The sequence below is a fragment of the Panicum virgatum genome, chromosome 5N (genome assembly GCF_016808335.1).
Source record: "Panicum virgatum strain AP13 chromosome 5N, P.virgatum_v5, whole genome shotgun sequence".
Taxonomy (NCBI): domain Eukaryota; kingdom Viridiplantae; phylum Streptophyta; class Magnoliopsida; order Poales; family Poaceae; genus Panicum; species Panicum virgatum.
In genome coordinates this window covers 35,895,675-35,915,528 of record NC_053149.1, presented here as the reverse complement: position 1 = coordinate 35,915,528, position 19,854 = coordinate 35,895,675, and the positions used below count along the sequence as shown (strand labels likewise).

The following is a 19,854-nucleotide window of genomic DNA, read 5'->3' as shown; positions in this document are numbered from 1 at the left end:
ATCCGATCCCTTCCTATGGGGCCTCGGCCACGGCTACCTTTTAATTATCCTCGAGACTTCGACTACCCCGGCCTCGGCGGGAGGGAGCTAATTTTGTTAATTCGCTGCTTAGTGACTGGGAGAGGGCGCAGTGGTTAAGTTTGACGTACTCGCAGTATATATATATAAAGGCCTCGAGTTGCATGATGACAAGTATATGCATAAGTTGCTATCACCACACCACTACACATAATTTTTCTGCTCATACACGTTACTAAAAAAAACGATACGTTTTCTCGAGGGACGGATCAAAAGTTATCCCACTTCTAAGGAGAGCAGAGCTATTGTATTCTAAAGAGAGCAGAGCTATTGTAGTAGTTGACCTATATCCAGGGCCGGGCCGGCGAAATCCGGGGCCCTGTGCGCAAATTCTAAGAGGACCCTACCCATCTAGAAGAAAAATTAAATAATAATATATAGATTGAAATGTATTACATAGCATTGAGATATCTCGAAATTCATACATACTCAAATCTTGAACAGCTTCATTCTTGGATAATTCTTTGAAATAAATCTTCAATGAACTCATATTCAATGGTACCTGGGCTCATATTTTTTAGAAGACATGGCTTCGATCTTGGAACACCTGCACATGTATTCAAAAGAAATATATAAATAAATTACAACTTCATCCACACGAGTAGTATATAAAAGCTTTAAAAAATAGCTACCGTTGTTGGACGGTTGGGCTTGAATTGGACCTTGCGGTTGCTGCCTAGCGCCTTGCGCCCTTGCCCTCCACACCCAGCGGCCACCGGACTCCATACACGTCTTTGCGTCTTTGCGTGTGCGTCAGACCAAACTGAATAAATCAAACAGAGAAACTCGATCGGATATTCGGATGTGGATCAGGCATAGGCAGCCAGGCGGCAGGCGCCAGCGCTACCTGTAGGGTGAGGGCAGTGGCGCAGCGCCGCCGACAGTGGAGGCAGAGGATCGGAACTCGGCCACCGAGAGGGAGAAGAAACGATCGCATCGTGAGGCCGCGAGGGCGAGGGAGACGAAAAGAAACTAATCTGAAGCGGCTGCTGGACCGGTAGAGGAGAGGTGAAGCTTGGTAGGCCTGAAAGAAACAATGTTGGGCCTAAGTACTATGGGCCATGGAGGATAAATTTGGGGGCCCCTTGGGAAATGGGGCCTGTGCGGTCGCACGGGCCGCACTCCCCATGGGCCCGGGTCTGCCTATATCTAAAAATACATTTCTAGAGGCGGATGATGACATCACCCGCCACTAAAAATAATTTTCATAGGGTTAGTAATGGCATCACCCGCACTTAAAAATAATTTTCAGAAAGTGGATGATGGCATGACCCACCCCTACAAATGGTCTCACTCAAAAAAAACTATATTTTTTTCATATCATCTCGATGAGGACAAATTTATACTAAAATTGGAGAGTGCCGAGATCTAAAATTTTGTAGTTGGTCATTTAATAGTCCAAGAAAATATTATAAGTTCTCTAGATCTAAAATTTTGTAGTTGGTCATTTAATAGTCCAAGAAAATATTATAAGTTCTCTAGTTTCAAAATCTACAAGTTCTGATTTTTTTTCAAACAACCACAGCACAAATGTAGAGTAGTTTCATATCAAAGTCATAGTGGTAATGTGGCGGAACCACCCAACTTAAACAGGCTTAAGTTTGTTGAATCTCTGTCGAAACAATAATTTCTTGTAAATGCACTTAAAACAGTTTAAACCTAGTAATCCGTCGAGTGTCCTCGGAACGACCCGAATCATCCACGTACAACGACTCTCAACCGTTCATCGGGATCGCTTCCAGGAAGAGAAAGCATCAACGACCATTACATTTTTACATAAATACTTAAAAGGTACGAGTTATTACAAACTGGTGGTTTGAAACAAACTTAAGAACATGGAAACCATACCGAGCCTAGACCGTAGGATATTTCAATAAACGCTCATGTGCAACGACATCCCAGCAACATAACAGGCATAAGCTCATCAGTTTAGACAGTAGCAGGGCAGCCCTACCAAATATTCACACAAAAGGTAGATATTCACAAAAGGCTTGGGAGTTCGCCACTTGCTAGTACCTTAAGTATTTGCATCATACATGTGATGGTTCGTTGGAGCCTTACCATGATGCTGTGGCAGCACTGTTGAACTGCTGCTCGGCAGACAAATATGACCGCTCAAGCATGCCGGCTTCTGTTTTGAGCCTTAAGTCCTCTGAAGCATTGTTCATCTTCTGTGAGATAGCAGACTGTGTTATGCAGCGGAAGAGATAAGCCTGCAGTTCAAGATGACGGACAGTCATATTTAGCAAATCAATTTGTGCACTCAGGTGTCTATTATCAGTTTCATTGTGAGAACTCCTATTCTTCAATTCTTTAATAGCAGCCTGCAGTTCGGAGCAGACATTCCTTATGTGCAGCAGTGTTTCCAACCGTGATCGCAGGTGCCTAACGTCAAAACCATCTGCCTCCAACAAAGAAAGGCCCTTCATCTTCTCTTCAAAAAGCGCAACCTCATCATGAATACTCAGCCTTCTTATGCTTTCTGCCAAATTGGCAAAAGAGAGCATCAAACCCAAAGCCATTCCTTCACGGAGCTCCGGAACATGCTGCTGGAAATTATGAAAATTTGGTCGTTGCGGCACATTACGGAAAACTTCCATTGCCTCAATCTGTTCCCACATCGGAGATGTCTTCATGAATGGAAGATTCTCGATAGCCAATGATTCTGTAGTTCGATCAGCCATAATGCTTTCGCGGACATCAAGAGATCTCTGCAACAAGGACATGCGAGAACCTTGTGTTTTGCTTGGAACAAACTTGGACATTACCGTATGCTCAGAATATTTTGGATCAATCGATGTGCCACCTTGTTCTGCTTCAGTAAAGCTGCTCATACTGATAGAAGACAGCTGTGTTATTTCTGAATTCTCGATCGATTGGATACCTTCAGCTGCAAACTCTATCATGGCTGAACTATGATCCTGTTGTGATATTCCCTGTTGCTTATGAGCTGCAAATTTCTTGAATGCAGGGAAGGATATAACTGAGGACAGACCATCAGCACCTGCATGCTTAGTTTCAGGCATATTACAGGTGTATTCTTGATGATCCGCATCCTCAGGATTCTCACTGGACAGTAACCGATTCGGAGCCACGATGCCCATACTAGAGACATTTTCAGTTGGAACAGCATAGCTTCCGACATACTTCACCATGGCCTCCATGTTATCTTTATCCCCAGTATCTTCACAACTATCTGCTGAAGGCAGCAAACTAACATTAGCATCATCATCCATAACAGAAGACTGCTGACAAAATTCTTCACTAGTGCCTTGATCCATGATTATTAAAGACTTGTTAGCACTGGCTGCCTCGTTTCCACATTGAGTTGAAGAATATGAAGTGAACACATGTGCCTCACCAGGATTGTCAAATGCTGGAGTGATAGATAGCATTGACTTTTCAATCAGAACACTAACTTCAGTTGCACCTTGTTGTGCTAATCCAATATAATCCTCTTGGTGAAATTTGTTGAGTCCAATTGGTACTCCACTTGGTATGATCTCATCTGCAACACTACTCTCCCTCAGAAAAACACTAACTCCCTGTGAACCTGGAATAATGGAATGCATGTGATCTAAGAATTTCTAGTAAATGAAGATGTTATTGATTTCTCAGTAACAGTAGTACATATACCTTTATCATCCTTTCGGGGCCTTGAGTCAGTGTGAGTCACTGTATTTACTTCCGAAAGTAATACAGGACCTGGATCTAAATTCTCAGGCAGATCTTTGCCATCATCGTTGTTCGGTACAGTGGCTGAAAATTTTTGTAGTTAGGTAATTGCAGAGATTTATGCAGCAAGAAAACAGGTAGTACAACTTACGCTCTTCAGAGATAGCTGCAAGTTTGCTGGCTTCCTTAACTTTTTTATCAGCCATCCTTTTCCTTTTTTGCATCTACAAATGTTAGGCAATGACGGAATGATAAATAAAAAAAAAACAGAATCATCCTCAGTGCTACGGTTGAAAGAATCAAGAGACGGTACCAGAAACTTAAAACTCACAATTTTAGGTCTCCGTCCTAATAGCAGTGCTGTTTGAGGAGAAACACTCTCCATCAGTCTTTTCGTGGACAGATCAGTTCCAGAAGATGATCCATAATTGATGTTCCAGTTAGAGCCAGTCATCAGATAACAATCTTTATCATTTGCTTGCTTTCCCTGACCAGTAAATAGTCTTTTCCTGGACAGACCAGTTCCAGAAAATGATCCAAAATTGGTGTTCTGCTTAGAACCAGCCATCAGATTACCACATTTCTCATTTGCTTGCTTTCCCTGATCAGTAAAAGACTTTGCTGATCCTACAATGCTGCCAAAATCTATGGTATGTGATTGCATTCTGAAAATTGGGCCCTGCGGGAGAGGCCTTAGTTGTCCAAATGCTCCAAATAACGAAGCTTGCAACTGTCCAGTCTGTGACACAGAATGCATGGTAATCATCCGAGAAGAGGATAATTCAACTTGACCACTTAGACAAAGCTTAGGATCATATTTCAAACTGCAGAATCCTATCAACGATGACTGTGAAGGAACTGTCAAGTGGGACTCGAATGGTAATAACGTGTTTTGTTGCTTCACCACTTTTTCAGGAGAAGAGCTTAGCATATGCTTGATTTGATCATGTTCATTACACACCACTAAGTCAGGACAAAACTTTTTCAATACTACATCTTCACTGTTGATCTCCTTAAGATAAGAACCAGGTTCATCTCTGATCTCTTCACTGTCGTTACATGGTGCCGACAGAGTAAGTTCAACACTGTCACTACATGCGGCCAACGCAGCAGAAAGTGGCCTTTTCCAGGGTGTTAATTGTGGCCCTCTATTAGCAGGTTTCTGAAACGGAACAGACATCACATGAGATATTCTAGATCAAAAAACTAATATAGTGAAAAATAACTCATCAATATACCATAGCTCAGGAATCTGGAAGCCCATAATTTGCTTTGGTTACAGCTAGGAACTAATTATGAGGTCATTATAATTGAAATGAGTGAAGGAATAAAGTAATTTTAATGTGATTTACAGAATACAATATTCTAACCATGTCAAAGAAGTATTAAATGTTCCCACTTTGTATTTAGATAATTGGTTTTTGTAATAGTGAAAACTTAAAATCAAGCCCAAGCTGAAATGAGCCAATTAATAAGATCAAGCAATAGATGGAAGGTGTCACTGATCATAACACAAACAATGCACAAAGGTACGTTTGAGCAAATGGACAATGCTCTAAGAAGTTAATATTGAGATTGTCATATAGTAATAGTACAGACTCTTGCAAAACTTAGCCACATTCAACCATTCAGTAAGTAAAAGAACATCATACATGCCTAAAAGAAGGCAAAGCAGAGCACATAAACACATGCAATGAAAATTATATGTACCTCTGTCAAAAAGCGCACCCACTTTCCACGATACCAGTTGTATTTTGGTCTTAGCTGTGTATGGTCAACAGTCAACAAATCCACACATTCCAAATCATCCATGTCTGCATCTTCACTCTTGATTTTAACAACATACTTTTTGGGAGATTCATTGTCCAAAATCTCTAAAATAGCGCCAGTCCACCAGCTACCTTCATGAAAGACCTCCACATGCGAAGATGGAGGAAACCTATACTTAGAGTCCATATGAATGATCTTTCGTGATGGCCGAATATATTGAGAATCTAGAATCTCAGTAACCTGTTCTCCATCCTCTCTTACATCTTTGTATTGTACTAAGAAACTTGTAGCACCAATTACTTTCAGAATAATAGCTGGACTCCAGTATTTGCCAAAGGTTTCTACAGACCGACTCACTTCAACTTCGCTTCCATCTCTGAATAGAGGTATTCCATTTTCCTGTATGAGAATAAAAGCATTAGAACGTACATACTTCAGCTTCCTTTCTATGATTACAACACACTCTTCTTTATCTAGAATTAATCTCTTTGCCACATACCAACTCAAGCTTTCAATTAACAATTCTTCAGAACATGCACATTGTACAGAACTAAAGGATTGTTCTTACCAAGGACTTATTACCTCTCCATTATCAAAGGGAAAAATATCATGGAATAATCAAATGCTTCAGCTATCAACTGTATATGTCACGGATGACGGTGTTAGAGGAAGGATTACGATGGAGATTGTATTTGAATGAAGTAGCAGGACGCGGTCCTGGACCTCGCCGGCGCGGCGGAGCCGTGGTGGCTCGACGCCGCACCAGGGAGGCAGGGCCCGCTTACAGATAGATGCAATCTAGAGCCTAATTCTCCCTCCCTAAACCTTGGCTTATATAATGCCATACAAACCGACTCCTAAACAAACTCCAACTAACTCAACTAGGAATCAAATCTCAGGCTGCCTATTGCCTCCTATTGTGCCTACTATAGCCGAGTCCCCACATGACATCTCTCCCTCCCTGGAGAAGCAGCTCGTCCTCGAGCTGGAAGCTAGGGAATTGCTCGCAAAAATCATCCAGCGCCACCCAAGAGGTCTCAGCAGCCGGAGCACCCTTCCACCGAGCAAGAACTTCACGCTGTCCACGAGCTAACCGGCCGCGCAACACCTCCTCAGGCTCCACTACCACACGGCCATGCTGGATCAAAGGTAACTCAGGGGTCTGAGACGGCGGCTCCCCATAGAACTTCTTGAGTAAACCCACATGGAAGACATCATGTATGCGTGCTCCAGCGGGCAACTCAAGCCTGTATGCCACATCCCCTATACGCTCGACTAATGACGGGAATTATTGCTCTATTCCTCCAACCCTAGATGGGTGGGTATATATAGATCCAACACATGGGCCTCTATACACATGGGCTCAATATACTCCAACACCCCCCCCCCCCCCCCCCCCGCAATCTGAACTACCGGCGCAGCGGTGTTCAAGACTGGACAACAAGAAAGCTAACACCCCCCCCCGCAGTCTGAACAACCGACGCAGCGGTGTTCAAGACTGGACAAGATGAGAGTACAAGTAGAGCACAAAAAGAGCTAATACCCCCCCCCCCCCCCCGCAGCCACAACTAGCCACCGGCTACGTTGAGGCTGGATCGAAACTCCGAAAAGGTCGACGAGGGCAGCCCCTTCGTGAAGATGTCAGCAAACTGGGAGGTAGTCGGGACATGGAGTACCCGAACATCGCCGATGGCGACTCTGTCGCGCACGAAGTGTAGGTCGATCTCCACGTGCTTCGTCCGCTGATGCTGGACGGGGTTGATGGAGAGATACACGGCGCTGACGTTGTCGCAGTAGACGAGCGTGCTCTTGGCGAGCGGGCTGTGGAGCTCCGCCAAGAGCTGTCGCAGCCAGGACGCATCCGCCACGCCGTTAGCGACAGCCCGGTACTCCGCCTCGGCACTGGAGCGGGAGACAACCGGCTGCCGCTTGGACGACCAGGAGACCAGGTTGCCGCCCAGGAAGACGGCATAGCCAGAGGTGGAGCGACGAGTGTCCGGGCAGCAAGCCCAGTCAGCGTCAGTGTAGACCACCAGCTCAGCAGAGGACGAGCGGTGAAGTACCAGGCCGAGGTCCACAGTGCCACGGACGTACCGGAGGAGACGCTTCAGCGCAGCAAGGTGTGACTCCCGGGGATCATGCATGTGGAGACAGACCTGCTGAACAGCGTAGGTGAGGTCCGGCCTGGTGAAGGTGAGATACTGCAAAGCGTCGGCCAGACTCCGGTAGGCTGTAGGGTCAGCCACCGGATCACCCAGATCAGCAGACAGTTTCGCCTGAGTGTCGACTGGAGTGGAGCAGGGCTTGCAATCAGTCATCCCAGCCCGCTCCAGAATATCGAGGGCGTACTGCCGCTGGTGCAGAAGGAGACCAGACTGGCATGGCTCAACAGTGACGCCCAAGAAGTGGTGGAGCTGACCAAGATCCTTCATAGCGAACTCCTGGTGCAGAGAGGAGATGACACTCTGAAGCAACTGCTGACTGGAAGCTGTGAGCACAATGTCATCGACATATAGCAGCAGATATGCCGTCTCATCCCCACGGTGGTAGATGAAGAGAGACGTATCAGACTTAGCCTCGGTGAACCCCAGTGTCAGCAAGAACGTGGCGAACCGAGAGTACCAAGCCCGTGGAGCCTGCTTCAGTCCATAGAGAGACTTGTTGAGCCGGCAGACCATATCCGGACGACTCGAGTCCACAAATCCCGTAGGCTGAGAGCAGTAAACTGTCTCTGACAAGGTGCCGTGAAGAAATGCATTCTTCACGTCCAGCTGGTGCACAGGCCAAGTACGCGAGAGCGCAAGTGAGAGGACCGTGCGCACCGTAGCGGGCTTCACGACCGGGCTGAAAGTCTCATCATAATCCACACCAGGCCGCTGAGTGAACCCCCGGAGAACCCAGCGAGCCTTGTAGCGCTCCAGTGTGCCGTCAGCCCGACGCTTATGCGTCCAGATCCACTTGCCAGTCACCACATTGCAACCAGACGGACGCGGCACGAGGTCCCACGTCTGGTTGGCAAGAAGAGCCGCGTACTCCTCTTCCATCGCGCGACGCCAGTGAGGATCTGCCAAGGCGTCGCGGACAGAGGAGGGTACCGGAGAGACCCGCGGCTCTCTCTCGGTGGCGGAGAGAGTCGCGGCCTGGGACGCCATCCGCCGAGTCACCATGGGATGGATATGTCGAGGATCCCGATGGATGACCGGCGGGTGGTACACCTTCGACTCTGCTCGAGAGGGAGCCGGAGGAGGCGGCGACGGCGACGGCTCCGGTGTCGGCGTCGCAGGAGCCTCCGGAGCAGGAGGCGGCGCCGGTGTTGACGCGGAACGACGCCGGTACACCTGCACCGGCTCAGCGTACCGCTGCGGTGCCGGGTTCGGCGTCGGACGACGCCGGTACACCTGCACCGGCGGAGCGTACCGCTCAGGTGCAGGGGAAGACACCGGGTCCGTGCGCGGCACGACCGGAGGTCCGGGGGCCGCGCGTGGCGCGACCGCGGGCACCGGGGCCGCGCTCGGCGCTGCAGGGATCACTGGGAGTGGTGCTGGTGCGCCGGGAAAACCTGCAGGAAAAGGACAGACAGGTAACGGTGGCTGGACCACCGGGTCAGTCGGAAACAGGGACGCCAGCTCAGGATCAGGTGAAGGTGTGGAAGAAGTGGAGTAGGGGAAATCCGACTCGTCGAAGACGACGTGTCGGGAGATCAGAATGCGGCGAGAGGTGAGGTCAAAGCATCGGTACCCCTTGTGGTCAGGGGAGTACCCAAGGAACACACAACGAGTCGAGCGGGGCGCCAGCTTGTGAGAAGCGGTGGCGGAAGTGTTAGGGTAACACGCACACTCGAAGACCCGAAGGTGGTCGTAGCGAGGAGGGGTACCGAAAAGAGCATGGTGTGGTGTGGGAGCAGGAGAAGCAGTGGACGGAAGGCGGTTGAGCAGGTAGGTGGCGGTGTGGAGGCTCTCAGCCTAGAAGCGCGGGGGAAGAGAAGCCTGGATCAGAAGGGTGCGCACGACATCATTCGTCGTGCGAATCATCCGCTCAGCCTTGCCGTTCTGAGGAGAGGTATACGGACAAGACATACGCAGCTGAACACCCCGAGACAGGAAGAAAGACCGGGAGGTGGAGTTATCGAACTCCCGCCCGTTGTCACACTGGACGGCCTTAACGGTGAGGCCGAACTGAGTGGACACCCAGGCAAAGAAGTGGAGGAGGGTGGGGAAGGTCTCAGACTTGACGCGCAAAGGGAAAGTCCAAGAGTAATGAGAGAAATCATCAACAATGACCAGATAATATCTATAGCCATACATGCTGAGTACAGGAGATGTCCACAGGTCACAGTGAATGAGATCAAATGCATGCGCAGCATGCAAAGAAGAAACAGAAAACGGAAGTCTAACATGACGACCTAACTGGCACGCATGACAGAGGTGCTCAGCAGGAGCCCCTAGTACATGGAACATTGGTACTACGGCGGAGCTGAGCCAAAACGTCGCGGCCGGGGTGACCAAGCCGGCGGTGCCAGGTGGTGGAAGAAGGCGTCACGGCAAAAGCAGAAGACGAAGAAGCCGAAGGTGAGACAGCGGAAGCAGGAAGCCGAAGAGTGTAAAGGGGCCCCGGGCTGTCACATCGGAGAGCGGACGCCGGGAAGCCGAATCCTTCACAGTAAGAGTGTAAGACCAGAGGAGTCAAATTCGATAGAACAGGAGTTGTCAGCAGTAAACTGGCGAATAGAAAGAAGGTTGTGAACCATTTGAGGAGCAACAAGAACAGTAGGAAGTCGAGGAGCAGAACCCACGGCAGTGACAGGAAGGCAAGACCCATCACCAACCATGATAGAAGAAGGACAAGAGGGGTGTGGGGGTCGGACAGAAGAGAGGATACCAGCATCAGGAGTGGTGTGGAACGAGGCGCCCGAATCGGCGATCCACTCGGTGCTGGTCGGCGGCGTCAGTCCCATGGTGATGAAGGACTGTGCCAGAGCGGCCTGGTCCCACCCCCCCAGGCCAGGTCGGCTGCTGGCTGGGCTGAGCGGGCGGGGTCCAGGAAGGCGCGAAGAGTGGAGCAGCGCCAGTGAACATGGCCGCCGGCTGGAGCTGAGGACGAGGCCCCCCTCCCGGACCCTGGAACGGCCACATCGAGATGCGCCCTGACCATGGGTTGCTGAAGGATGGCCAGGGCGTACCTCCTGCGGCAGGGGCGGGAGCGGGAGCCCGAGCCGGTGTCGGTGCGCCGCCCCGACGGCCCCCACCGGTACCGGTGTTCCCAGAAGCAGGGCCACCAGTGCCACCACCACCACCCCGTCGCCGGCGACGTTCACGCCCCCCCCCCCCTCCTCCGGTCTGCCCAGCGGGAGTAGGAACAGTGGAGGAGGTCGGTGGAGTAGCAACGAGCGCGGCGGGGGTAGGCGAGGACGATCCGGGCGCGAGACCCCTAGTGATCTCCTCGAGGGCGAGGTCGTCCCGGACCTGCAGGAAGGTGGGGAAGGGCCTCTGGCGGGCGATCCAGCCCTTCAGGTGGTCGTAGGTGCTGCTCAGTCCCCGTAGGACATTGAGCACCAAGACCCGATCGGACACTGGATCCCCGAGGTCGTGAAGAGCATCGGCCATACTCTTCATCCGCCGGCAGTACTCACCGACGGAGAGGTCCCCCTGCACGAAGGTGCGGAAGGTGGCGTCGAGCTGGAGGGCGCGGTACTCGGCGTTGCCGAGGAACTGCCCCTCGAGCGCCACCCAGGCCTGCCGCGCAGTGCCACCGTGTGTCCTGACGAGGTCCTGAAGATCCAGGGAGATGGTCCCGAAGATCCAGGACAGGGCGACGCTGTCGAGGCGCAGCCACGTCATGTCCCGCGCCTCGATCGGCGAGTCGATGAGGACGTGGTCGTCGAGGGCGTAGTGGCGGAGGGTGAGGAGGACCTGGTCCCGCCAGCGGCCGTAGGAGGAGGACGCGGGGTCGAGGAGGACGGAGACCAGAGCCCTGATGTTCTGGACGCCGGCCGCCTGGAAGTGGAGCTGGGCGACCATGGGGTCAGTCGGGTCGTACCGAGCTCCAGCTCCAGCGATCGGGGCCTGGCGTGAGGAAGAGGCGCCGGGCTCGGGGTCGACGGGCCGGCCGGAAGAGACGCGGAGGAAGCGCTCCGCCTCGGCGACCCGGAGAGCGAGGGCGTCGGCCGTGGCGCGCTCACGCTCCCAGGCGAGGGAAGCTGCACGGACCCGCTCCTGAGCCGCCGAAGCCTCCGACTTGGCGGCGAGGAGGGCCGCGGCGAGTGCGGCGTCGGCCGGCTGCCCGCGGATGGCGATGGCGGAGAGCGGCGCATCCGCGGGCGGCATCCCGAGCCCGGTCCACGCAGTGTCGGACGCGGCGTCGACGACGGGCTGCTTGCCTGCGGCGATGGCGGCGCGGTGGGCAGCAGCAACGGCGGGATCGGCGGCCGCGTCCTCAGGAGCAGCCCCCGCGGCGTGTAGTAGCTGGGCTGCGGCCCGTAGGACCGCCGGATCGGCGCCCGCGGCCTGCAGCAGTTGTACTGCGGCCCGCAGGGCAGCCAGATCGGCACCTGCGGCGGCCATGGCGGCCTCCATGGGCTGCTCCACCACGGGAGGCGGCTCCTGGGCCTGCTGCAGAGGACCCGCGCCGGGGCCCGCGGCTGGAGCAAGGGGGTGCGCCGCCCCGACGGCCCCTGCAGCGGCGGGTTCTGCCGCGTCCGGACCACCGCGCCCCAGATCGGCGGTTAGGACCACCGCAGGGGCGACGGCGGCCGCACCCTAGGCGGATCCCGCAGGTCCCGCCGCGCCCGCGCCCGGCCCTGGAAGGGCGGCGGCGGAACGGGACCATGGGCCAGGACGCGGGCCAGAGGCGGCGGCGGCTGCAGGAAATCCAGGCGGGGCGCCCAGATCCGCGCGAGTGGGAGCAGAGGGGGAGGGAGGGAGGGGAGGGAAGGAGGAGGGGGGAAAGAGGGGGGCCGGCGGCCGGCCGGCCATGGCCGGTGGCCGGCCGGCCATGGCCGGCGGCGGCGGGCACAGGGGAAAACAGAGGAGGCTGGAAACAGAGGAGGAACCCTAACCTAGGCTAGTGATACCATAATGACGGGAATTATTGCTCTATTCCTCCAACCCTAAATGGGTGGGTATATATAGATCCAACACATGGGCCTCTAGATGGGCCTCTATACACATGGGCTCAATATACTCCAACATCGACAACCTTGAAAGGACCAAAGAACTTCGGCCCCAACTTGCCCCTTCCTTTCACCTGCAGCGATGCCACCGGCCGATGAAGAAGCCGGAGCCACACCCACTCGCCTGGAGAAAACTGCAACTCCCGGTGATGGCGATCATAGGCAACCTTGTGCTGCTTTGTTCCAGACGGTCACGAACTTCCGACAAGAACTCATCTCTGTCTTTCATAGCTTTCTCAACCGCCGGCAGCCGCGCATCGCCAGGAACATAAGAGCGAACGGATGGAGGAGGATGCCCATACACCAACTCAAAAGGCAAGGTTTTAATGGACTGCTGGTATGACGAATTGTAACAGAATTCCGCCCACGGCAGCCACTCCAACCACTGACGGGGGCGATCACCAGTCAAGCACCTCAAGTACATTGCTATTATCTTGTTGGTCACCTCCGACTGACCATCTGACTGTGGATGGAAAGCAGATGTCATCTTCAGCTTTACGCCCGCCAAGCGAAAGAGTTCGCGCCAGAACGCACTTGTAAACACCGGATCGCGATCACTGACTATGGACGCTGGAATCCCGTGCAGTCGAACAACCTCTGCAAAGAACGCACGGGCCACCGTCGTCGCCGTGTAAGGATGGCCCAGCGGAATGAAATGAGCCGCTTTAGAGAACCGATCCACCACTGTCAAGATCACCGTCTTGCCGTTCAACTTGGGAAGAGCCTCAACGAAGTCCATGGCCACATCAGACCAGACCGCTGTAGGAACCCCGAGCGGCTGAAGAAGACCACCAGGGTGAAGATGCTCACCCTTGTTGCGCTGGCAAACGGAGCACGCCCGAACAAAGTCCTGAACAGCCACACGATCATTGGGAAGATGAAAATCAGCCCGCAGCCGGTGTAGTGTCTTGTGCACGCCCTCCTGCCCCGCGCCATGGACGAGCTCCAGGATGGCTTGGCGTGCGGCCGACGTTGCGGCCACATAATCTCTCCCCTTGAACAGAATAAGGCCGTCCACCACAGACCAAGGCTCCGGCTTGGCACCCCCCCCCCCCCCGAATGGCATCCCGTAGCTGGGACAAGACATTGTCCCCATTGATTTCTTGCCGGATGTCGTCGAAGAGGGAAAATTGGGGAGCCGACAGGGCCAGCAGCTCTCCTTGCCCTTCGTCGCGGCGAGACAACGCGTCGGCCACGACATTCATGGCGCCCGGCTTATACTCCACAACGAAGTCGAACCCCAGCAGCTTGCTTGCCTACTGGTGCTGTGGAATCGTTGTGAGGCGCTGGTCGAGGAGGAAGCGAAGACTCCGGTGGTCCGTGCGCACCACGAAGCAGCGCCCCCACAGGTACGGGCGCCAATGCCGAATCGCCTGGACGAGCCCGATCAATTCTCGCTCGTAGGCAGCGAGCTTGGCGTGACGCGGGGCGATGGGCTTGCTAAAGAACGCGATCGGCCCAGCGTCGTGGTGAAGCACTGCGCCAAAGCCTGACCCCGACGCATCGCACTCGACGATGAAATCCCAGTCGAACTCCGGCAGCTGGAGCACGGGCGCCGTCGTGAGTGTGCGCTGGAGTGTCTGGAACGCGCGCGCGGCCTCCTCGTTCCACCTGAAGCCCTCCTTGAGCAGCGCGGTTAACGGCGCTGCTATAGTGCCGAAGTCGCGGATGAAGCGGCGGTAGTACCCCGCCAGCCCAAGGAAGCCGTGCACGGCATGCGGGGATTTGGGAGGCGGCCAATCCAGCACCGCCTGCACCTTCTGCTTATCCATGGCCACACCTTCGGCGGAGATGACATGGCCAAGGTACGCCACCGACGACCGCCCAAACTCGCACTTGTTCTTCTTGAGGAAGAGCTGGTTATCCTGCAGGGTACGCAAAACCGTGTGAACGTGGCGGAGATGCTCCGTCCACGAGCTGTAGATTAATATGTCGTCGAAGAACACAAGAACGAACCGGCGTAGGAAAGGATGGAGCACGTCATTCATCAGTGCTTGGAACGTCGCCGGAGCGTTGGTGAGCCCGAACGGCATCACCAAGAACTCAAATAGCCCCTGATGAGTCCGGAACGCCGTCTTCTCCACATCCGCCGGGAACATCAGCACTTGATGGTAGCCGGATCGCATGTCGAGCTTGGTGAAGAACACGGCGCCGCGCAGCTCATCCAGGAGTTCCTCCACCACCGGGATGGGAAACTTGTCCTTGATCGTGGCGTCGTTGAGGGCGCGGTAGTCGACGCAAAACCTCCACATGTCGTCCGGCTTACGAATGAGGAGCGCCGGCGAGAAAGCCAACGAACTGGGGCGGATGACCCCCTGGCGCAGCATCTCGTCGCACTGCCGCTCCAACTCGTCCTTCTGCGTGTGCGCGTAGCGGTAGGGCCGGACAGCTACGGCACCGACGCCTTGCTTGAGACGAATGCGGTGGCTGAGGTGACGGCGCAGTGGAAGTCCCTGTGGCTCCACGAACAATCCTGCGAACTCCTCCAGGAGGGCGTCCATGAGGTTGTCGCCCGGTCCCGAGAGCGCCGCTGCGGAGAACCCCGGAGTGGTGTCGATGCCGCGCCACAACACGCGCTTGTCGCTCCGTTTGAACGCCATGGTATGTTTTGCGAAGTCCCACAGGATGGGCCCTAGGGTGCCCAGCCACTGAACCCCGAGCACCATGTCGTACTCGCCGAGGGGGAGGGCGTAGAGGTCGATGTCGAACGCCTCCCCGCCGATGCGCACGTTCTGGGCCAGAGCACGCCCCGGGGACACGATGCGGTCACCATTTGCCACGGCCACCGAGAGGCCAGTGTGTGCCGTCAGGTGGACGCCCGCCCGCTGCGCCATCTGGATGTCGATGTAGTTGTGCGACGAGCCGGAGTCTAGAAGGGCGACTGCCACAGCATCGCCGACGCGCACGTGGACCTTCATGGTTTTGACACCCCCACGCGCGAACGCCCGTGGCGGCGTGCAGTGAGATGCCCGGCTGGTCGTGGGCGCCCGTGAGAGCCAGGCACTCGATCTCCTCGTCCACCACGTCGTCGACGTCGAACCCGATCACCTCGATGACGAACAACTTCTTGCAGCGGTGGCCCAAGACGAACTTCTCGTTGCAATTGTAGCATAGCCCGTCGGCGCGCCGTTGAGCCATCTCCGCGGGCGAGAGACGACGGCGAGGGAGTGTCGCGGACAAGGCTGAGGACTTGCCCGACCCCGGTGCTGCAGAAGAAACCGACGCTGTGGCCGGTGCAGCGGCTTTGGTGTCGTAGAGCTCGAGGACGCGTGGGACGTTGAACGGGCGCCGCGGCCTGTTGACGGGTCTGTCGAGGAAAGGTGCAGGCGTTGCTCGTAGGCGCGGGCCAACATGATGGCGTCGTCGAGGCTCTCCGGCCTGCGCAGGGCGACGTCGGTCTTCAATGGGTTCACCAGACCCGCCGTATAGATCTGAACCAGCTGTTGTTCAGATAGGTCGGCGTCGCGGCAAGCGTAGGATAGGAACTTGTCGGTGTAGTCCTCGACGGAGTCCGTGCGGCGGAGCAGCATCAGTTCGCCCACCGGACTGTCCGTCATCGGCGGCCCAAACAGCTGTTGGACGAGCTGGGTGAAACGGCGCCACGACGGTGTCCCGCCCGTGAGCTCCAGATGGCAATACTAGAGTTGCGCCGTGCCGGTGAGATGCATGGCGGCGTACCAGACCCGGCGGCATTCCGGCGTGTTCTGGCCGCGGAAGGTCTCGCACCGGTTCAGCCACGGAAGCGGGTCCTCCTTGCCGTCGAACATGGGGAACTCGAGGCGGACGCGCGGGTGGAAGTGGGAGTCGACGTAGTCATCCTCCGCCTCGCGGAAGCGATCCCGCGGCGGCGGTCGGAACGGGGGCTCCGGTTGTGGCGGTGGCCGGAACGGGGGTTCGGGGCGCGGTGGCGGCTTGGGACCATGGTCCCGCTGGTTGTTGATGGAGTCTTCCGTGGCGTCAACGTCCTCCGGGGCGGGCGCCTTGCCGTCGCGTTGGGCCGACTCCACGCGGATGAGGGCGAGGTTGAGGGCACGGACTTGCTCCGTGTTCTCAAAGGTGGCGGACTGGAGCGTGACGACCTTCTCCGGGAGCGCGGCGAGTTTGGTTGCCACCGGAGCGAGCGGCGCTAGGCGATCGACCTTCACGGCGAGGTCGTCGAACTTGGCGCCCAGATCGCGGTTAGAGATCGTCTCGAGCTCCTTCTTCAGATTGTCACCCATGGGCACGAAACAAGGCTCGACTGATACCAAGTTGTCACGGATGACGGTGTTAGAGGAAGGATTACGACGGAGATTGTATTTGAATGAAGTAGCAGGACGCGGTCCTGGACCTCGCCGGCGCGGCGGAGCCGTGGTGGCTCGACGTCGCACCAGGGAGGCAGGGCGACGGCTTACAGATAGATGCAATCTAAAGCCTAATTCTCCCTCCCTAAACCTTGGCTTATATAATGCCATACAAACCGACTCCTAAACAAACTCCAACTAACTCAACTAGGAATCAAATCTCAGGCCGCCTGTTGCCTCCTGTTGCGTCTACTATAGCCGAGTCCCCACATGACAGTATAGAGCTGGCACTTTTTTTGTCTAAAGTACATTTTTTACCAAATTCGCAGCTATTAGCAGTTACGAACATAAGTGCAGTTACATACTTTTCCACCACTAGATTCTTCTCAATGAACGGTTCTTATTTTTTCCAACCACTGTAAAATTTATAAGAAAATTAACTACATAGATGTAAGGGTATAATAGTAATCCTCTCAAGTTAGTATATATGTGTAACCAATCATTTCGGTTTGGCCCTATCGGATGTTGGCGCCGCCACGCCGCTCATCAAGGGCAACCACCGCTGCAACATGGCTAGGATCCGGACGCCACCATGCTGCACGTTAGGCCAGGTGATGCCGCCTCCGTCAGTCGTGTGACTGATGGAGACGAGCCGCAGACCCGGTCCCAATGCTTGACGTGGATTAAGCTTCTGATTGCCTTCCGGAGTTCAAGCAGTGATCACTGATCACCAATAGAAACTACCAACTACAGTACCCCATACCGTTATATGCATACACAAAAACAGGGGAGAATTCAGATAAGCAGAAAATGCTGGCAGAGTTCTGCTTGGTTCAGTCAGGAGGATTGAGAACAAGTGGAAATCAATCTCTGTCGCTACAGAATGGCTGCAAGACTCCATTCTGTCAAGGGCCTAGAGCTCAATGTGTCGCTGCAGGACATTAATTCTCCGAGGGCCAAATGGCAAGATGGAATTCTAATTGGACAGGGGCGCAAGGCCGGTCATGCCCCACCCTTGTGGACTGATTAAGGTGCATTGTAAAATAATAGATACTAATGAACTATAAAAAATAAACTAATTTCAGTATTAGGTCCACCTATTTTGGTACTGGCCCCACCTATTTAGTACCTTTATTACTTTTCTTTAGGTACCTCCTACTTTTCCACCGTTAGATCCCTCTCAATGGATGGTTCTTGTTTTTTTTCCAATTATTGTAAAATTTCTCTAATCTATAACATTTACAGGTGGATAGAATTCACAATTTCATAACTTCGTATAGGTGTCACCTAATTGGAAAATGAAGAAAAAAATGTTACACTATAGCCAAGACCCTTTATTAAGTACAGTTGCTCTCAACCCATGATCATAAGGCTGAAAATTATTTGTCCACTACCAATATCTGAAATTTTAATTCAAACACTTTTTACTTAAGGAACTCCATGCCCACACTTCAATTGTGTGAACATTTAATCTTAGAGAAAGACTACGCGTCCATTTATGACCTGGCATGGCTAGCTGATTCTTGACTAGGCCCACATGGGTGAAATCTGTGCATGGTGATTGGTTGGTTGGTGATAGTGGGATGCTAGATGGACAAATATGTCATTCTCTAACGCATCTCTAGCTTATAAAAACATCTCATAAAGGACAAGGCAGGTTTGACTAAAAATGTGTGTGTGTGGGAGGAGGTTATGAAACCACAATCATTTTTTCTTTCAAAAGGAATGAGATCAAATTCATGCTATGGTAATTTGCACATTGCGTCAAGGCATGGGATCACCGGTCTAAACTAGAAACATAAAAGTTATTATTAAGTAACATACGTCGAATTAAGTCCTGTCACAAGACACGATAATAACAGTTTGGACAAAATATATTTTGGAAGATAGGTTTCTACATTGAGCTATTGAAGTAAGTAATTACTCTGAGACTTTGATAATGAAATCCAGTGGCGTACAATGAGATAGATAGAATGTTTAGAGCAAACATGACCCATTCTATAAGTTTAGAATAAGAAGTCGGTAAAAAGAAAATAATTAGAAAACCATACAATGCAAGCTGGAAATACTAGTAATAATTTGATCTCCCAAGTAAGGAGCCAGATTCCTCTTACCGCCTCTGCAGCCGGAACCCAGCGCTCGCCCTGGAACACGCGGTTCGGCCGCAGCGCCGTCTCCTCGAACTCCAGCAGCTCCCGCGTCGTCGGGAAGCACACCCTGTACACCCGCCGCCAGGGCCGCTCTGAGGTCTCGTCCTCCGGCACCGCCGGCGAGAAGGCGCTGACGACGCCGGCCCACCAGCCGTCGTTGTGGAACGCCTCGACCATCTCGTGCACCGCGAACCCCCGCGGCAGCGCGGGGGGCGGCCGGGGGCGCACGTCCGCCGCCGCGGCCTTCTCCCGCAGCGGCGAGCCCCCGTCCCCGCTCCGGGTGAGCGTGGAGTAGGCCACTACGTAGCCAGGCCCGCTGGTCTGGTAACCGACGACGGTGGCCTCGTAGAAGGAGCCGGCGAAGCCGGAGTCGTCGCTGCGCACCTCCACCGGGGTGCCGAGCCGGAACGGGACCGGGTCCTCCTCCCCGTCCGCCCGCGCCGCCTCGCCGCCGAGCTCCGCGCGGGCACGGCCCCGCCTCCGCGGGCGGCCGCGCACCATGGCGAGCCTCTGGCGATCTGGAGCTCGTGGGTGGCTTCTCCCTTCTCGGGTGCTCCGACCCGGCGGTGTGAGGGAGAGCCAGGGGCGTGGGAGTCGGGAGCGAGGGGGTGGGCTAGGCGGAGGCATCAAGGAGGGGCTGTGGCGTTTTGGTGGTGGGAGGGCTCGACTCCCGAGGCTGGCGGTGGGAATCGACGGCCAGGATGGAGGCCGGGGGGCGCACGCGGCGGAG

At 54.1% G+C, this 19,854-nt stretch overlaps 1 protein-coding gene across 3 annotated transcripts; it reads right to left on the bottom strand.

The window, feature by feature from the left end:
• Nucleotides 1-1,825: 1,825 nt before the first annotated feature.
• On the bottom strand, nucleotides 1,826-19,764 carry LOC120675184. Of its 3 annotated transcripts, none has more exons than XM_039956289.1 (8): nucleotides 19,089-19,764; nucleotides 5,464-5,922; nucleotides 4,085-4,915; nucleotides 3,905-3,977; nucleotides 3,715-3,837; nucleotides 3,440-3,631; nucleotides 2,140-3,277; nucleotides 1,826-2,028 (listed from the first exon to the last, which is right to left on the bottom strand). In XM_039956289.1, the coding sequence occupies exons 1-8, from the start codon at nucleotides 19,749-19,751 to the stop codon at nucleotides 1,932-1,934; spliced, it is 3,576 nt and encodes a 1,191-aa protein (XP_039812223.1). In that variant the 5' UTR covers nucleotides 19,752-19,764; the 3' UTR covers nucleotides 1,826-1,931. The 3 variants fall into 3 exon arrangements, with proteins under 3 accessions (XP_039812223.1, XP_039812224.1, XP_039812222.1); XM_039956290.1 differs by having other exon boundaries at nucleotides 2,140-3,274; XM_039956288.1 differs by having other exon boundaries at nucleotides 2,140-3,631; nucleotides 19,089-19,763.
• Nucleotides 19,765-19,854: the final 90 nt, after the last annotated feature.